General features: G+C 36.9%; 1 protein-coding gene across 1 annotated transcript; it reads left to right on the forward strand.

Moving 5' to 3' along the window:
* Positions 1-2,399: 2,399 nt before the first annotated feature.
* LOC121392336 (zinc finger MYM-type protein 1-like) lies at positions 2,400-2,795 on the forward strand (the record flags this gene model as incomplete). The annotated part of the gene is made up of 1 exon (XM_041523576.1): positions 2,400-2,795. A coding segment is annotated over exon 1 (396 nt), but the record flags the coding sequence as incomplete, so codon positions are not given.
* Positions 2,796-2,840: the final 45 nt, after the last annotated feature.

Genomic DNA, 2,840 nt, shown 5'->3' on the forward strand with positions numbered 1-2,840 from the left:
ATATTTTTCACAAGTAGTACAAGTACGCCAATTATCGTGCATACATTTTTATCAATTATTTTAAGAGCAAGACATTTTATTTTTAATGGTCATTTGTAAAATAATTTTAATATAAAATTATATCTTGACTAAAAAAACACCAATTGCATTTTCACCATGCCATGTTAGCGTGTTGGGTCTGGGATACTTGGGCAATGTGTCCGCCAGAATATGAGTTCAGAGGGTTGGCAAAATAATTTGGAGGCGAGAATGCTAGGGAAGGTCTCTCCCGGGTTTTTTTTAATACAGTTGTCTTTAGATGCATTCTGGAATACATAATATATGGGTGTCATGTACACATTACAGAAGTCTAAAAGAAAGATATATGTTAAGACTTATTTCTGTAATGTTTATTATTATTTTTATAATGTCAAATCGTATATACTATATATATATATATATATATATATATATATATATATATATATATATATATATATATATATATATATATATATTGTGACAAAATCCCCACGTCGTTGTTACGCGACTGTGGTGATATACCCGGTGTTGTGTGATTCGTGTCGAGAGGTGGCCACAGTAGCTTATAAACTCTTTCCCCGATATTTGTACTCTCTTTATTCTGTATTATTTGTCTCTCTCCTGTACTACATGTGTATATATATTTAATCTGTTTCTCTTTCCTGTACTATATATCTTTAACCTGCATCTCTTTCCTGTACATTACTTCTCTTTCTCTAATCTGTATTTCTACCCTGTACTATATATCTCTTTAATCTGTATTATGCATCTCTTTCTTGCACATTACCTCTCTACACTAATCTATATTTCTTTCCTGTACTATATCTCTTTAATCCGTGCTATGTATTTCTTTCCTGTACATTACCTCTCTACTCTTAATATTTATATTTCTTTCATGTACTGTATCTCTTTAATCTGTTTACTTACAGTGGCCTTAATTCACAACACAGGTTGTCAACAGAAAATAAGTTAATACATTTGAGAAATGTACTCTCAAATTGGTAGATGGGAGCACACAAAGTGCAAGATAAAGAGTAATTATTACAGTAACTGTCCTGTAATATGAAGAAATTAAATGAAAGAAGAACAAAGTCAGGTAGAGTTAAAATCAAGAAATGTACCGGCCTCGGTGGCGTCGTGATTAGGCCATCGGTCTACAGGCTGGTAGGTACTGGGTTCGGATCCCAGTTGAGGCATGGAATTTTTAATCCAGATACCGACTCCAAACCCTGAGTGAGTGCTCCGCAAGGCTCAATGGGTAGGTGTAAACCACTTGCACCGACCAGTGATCCATAACTGGTTCAACAAAGGCCATGGTTTGTGCTATCCTGCCTGTGGGAAGCGCAAATAAAATATCCCTTGCTGCTAATCGGAAAGAGTAGCCCATGTAGTGGCGACAACGGGTTTCCTCTCAAAATCTGTGTGGTCCTTAACCATATGTCTGACGCCATATAACCGTAAATCAAATGGGTTGAGTACGTCGTTAAATAAAACATTTCTTTCTTTCTCAAGAAATGTATTCTTGTAAATAATAATATTAACAACAGCAGTATAATAGTCACAATATATTAACTTCACAAAATACATCAATTTAGTATTTAGAATTAAATTATGATTTCATTAATAAACTGTCTAATACCTTATAGAGTTCATTTATTTATACTTATTTACACGACGCTGTGAAAATCTGTAATCTATGTCTGTAATCTTTAAATACTTTTTCTTTATCTGTTCTGTGTGTATATGCTGTATCTGTGTGATAATATTTCTGTATTTCTTTATTTTCTGTTACTATTGGAGCTCTAGTTTTTATTTCTTTATAATCTGTATGGTCCGAGAGACTGAACGCCAACCGTCATGACGTCGCGCTTTTTATACCCCGTACGAACCCCTTATTTGGACAAAAAGGTCGGATAAAAATAGGAATATCCCATATAAGGTAATAAAGTTCAGGATAAAAATAACGATCCCTCCAATATGGCGAAGAAGGTCATGTTATAAATAGCGCACACTATCAGCTATGATAAATGAACTTTTGATGCATATTTTATAATATCTTGTGTGGGTAATTTGTATGCATGTGTGTTATGCCTATTTAGTTGCCTTCTCTCTCTCGGCTGTTATAGGTCTGGGACTGTGCCTAATTCTGTCCCTGAAGCTGCGTCCACTAGAGGCGAACACGAGCAGGACATCCCAGATGAACCGTATCAACCAGATGTCAGCTGTATTCCATCACAGAAACTTGCGAAGAAAAATCAGAAATTTAAGCAACGCTGGTTCTCCAACTATCATTGGTTGCACTTCGACTCAAAAACTGGAGGCGTTCTGTGTCATGTATGCATTACAGCAAAACGGAAGAAGCTGTCCGAGCTCACTAAATGTGGAGAGGAGTCTTTGTTGTAAGAGGTTTTACGAATTGGAAGAAGGCCATCGAGAAGTTTGATGCACATGCGAAGTCAAACAGTCATCGCTTATCGCTAGAGAACATCAATTTTCACAAGACGCAGCAATCTGTTAGCGCTCAGATCAGCAGTGGTGTGCTCGCCGATCAAGGTCAAGCTCGAGTGGCGCTAGTGAAGCTGATCTCCACGTTGATGTTTGTGGCAGAACAAGGACTTCCACTCCGTGGTAAAGAATCATCGGAAGGCAACTACAAGAAACTACTTGAACTTCGTGCAGAAGACGTTGCAACATTAAAGAGCTGGCTAGCCCGGAAGCAAAACTTCACGAGCGGGGAAATACAGAATGAACTGCTGCAGATAATGAGCCATACAGTATTGAGAGAACTGTGTAAAGATGTTCGAACCATGTCCAGTCTG

Source organism: Gigantopelta aegis, unplaced genomic scaffold, assembly GCF_016097555.1.
Source record: "Gigantopelta aegis isolate Gae_Host unplaced genomic scaffold, Gae_host_genome ctg3613_pilon_pilon:::debris, whole genome shotgun sequence".
NCBI lineage: Eukaryota > Metazoa > Mollusca > Gastropoda > Neomphalida > Peltospiridae > Gigantopelta > Gigantopelta aegis.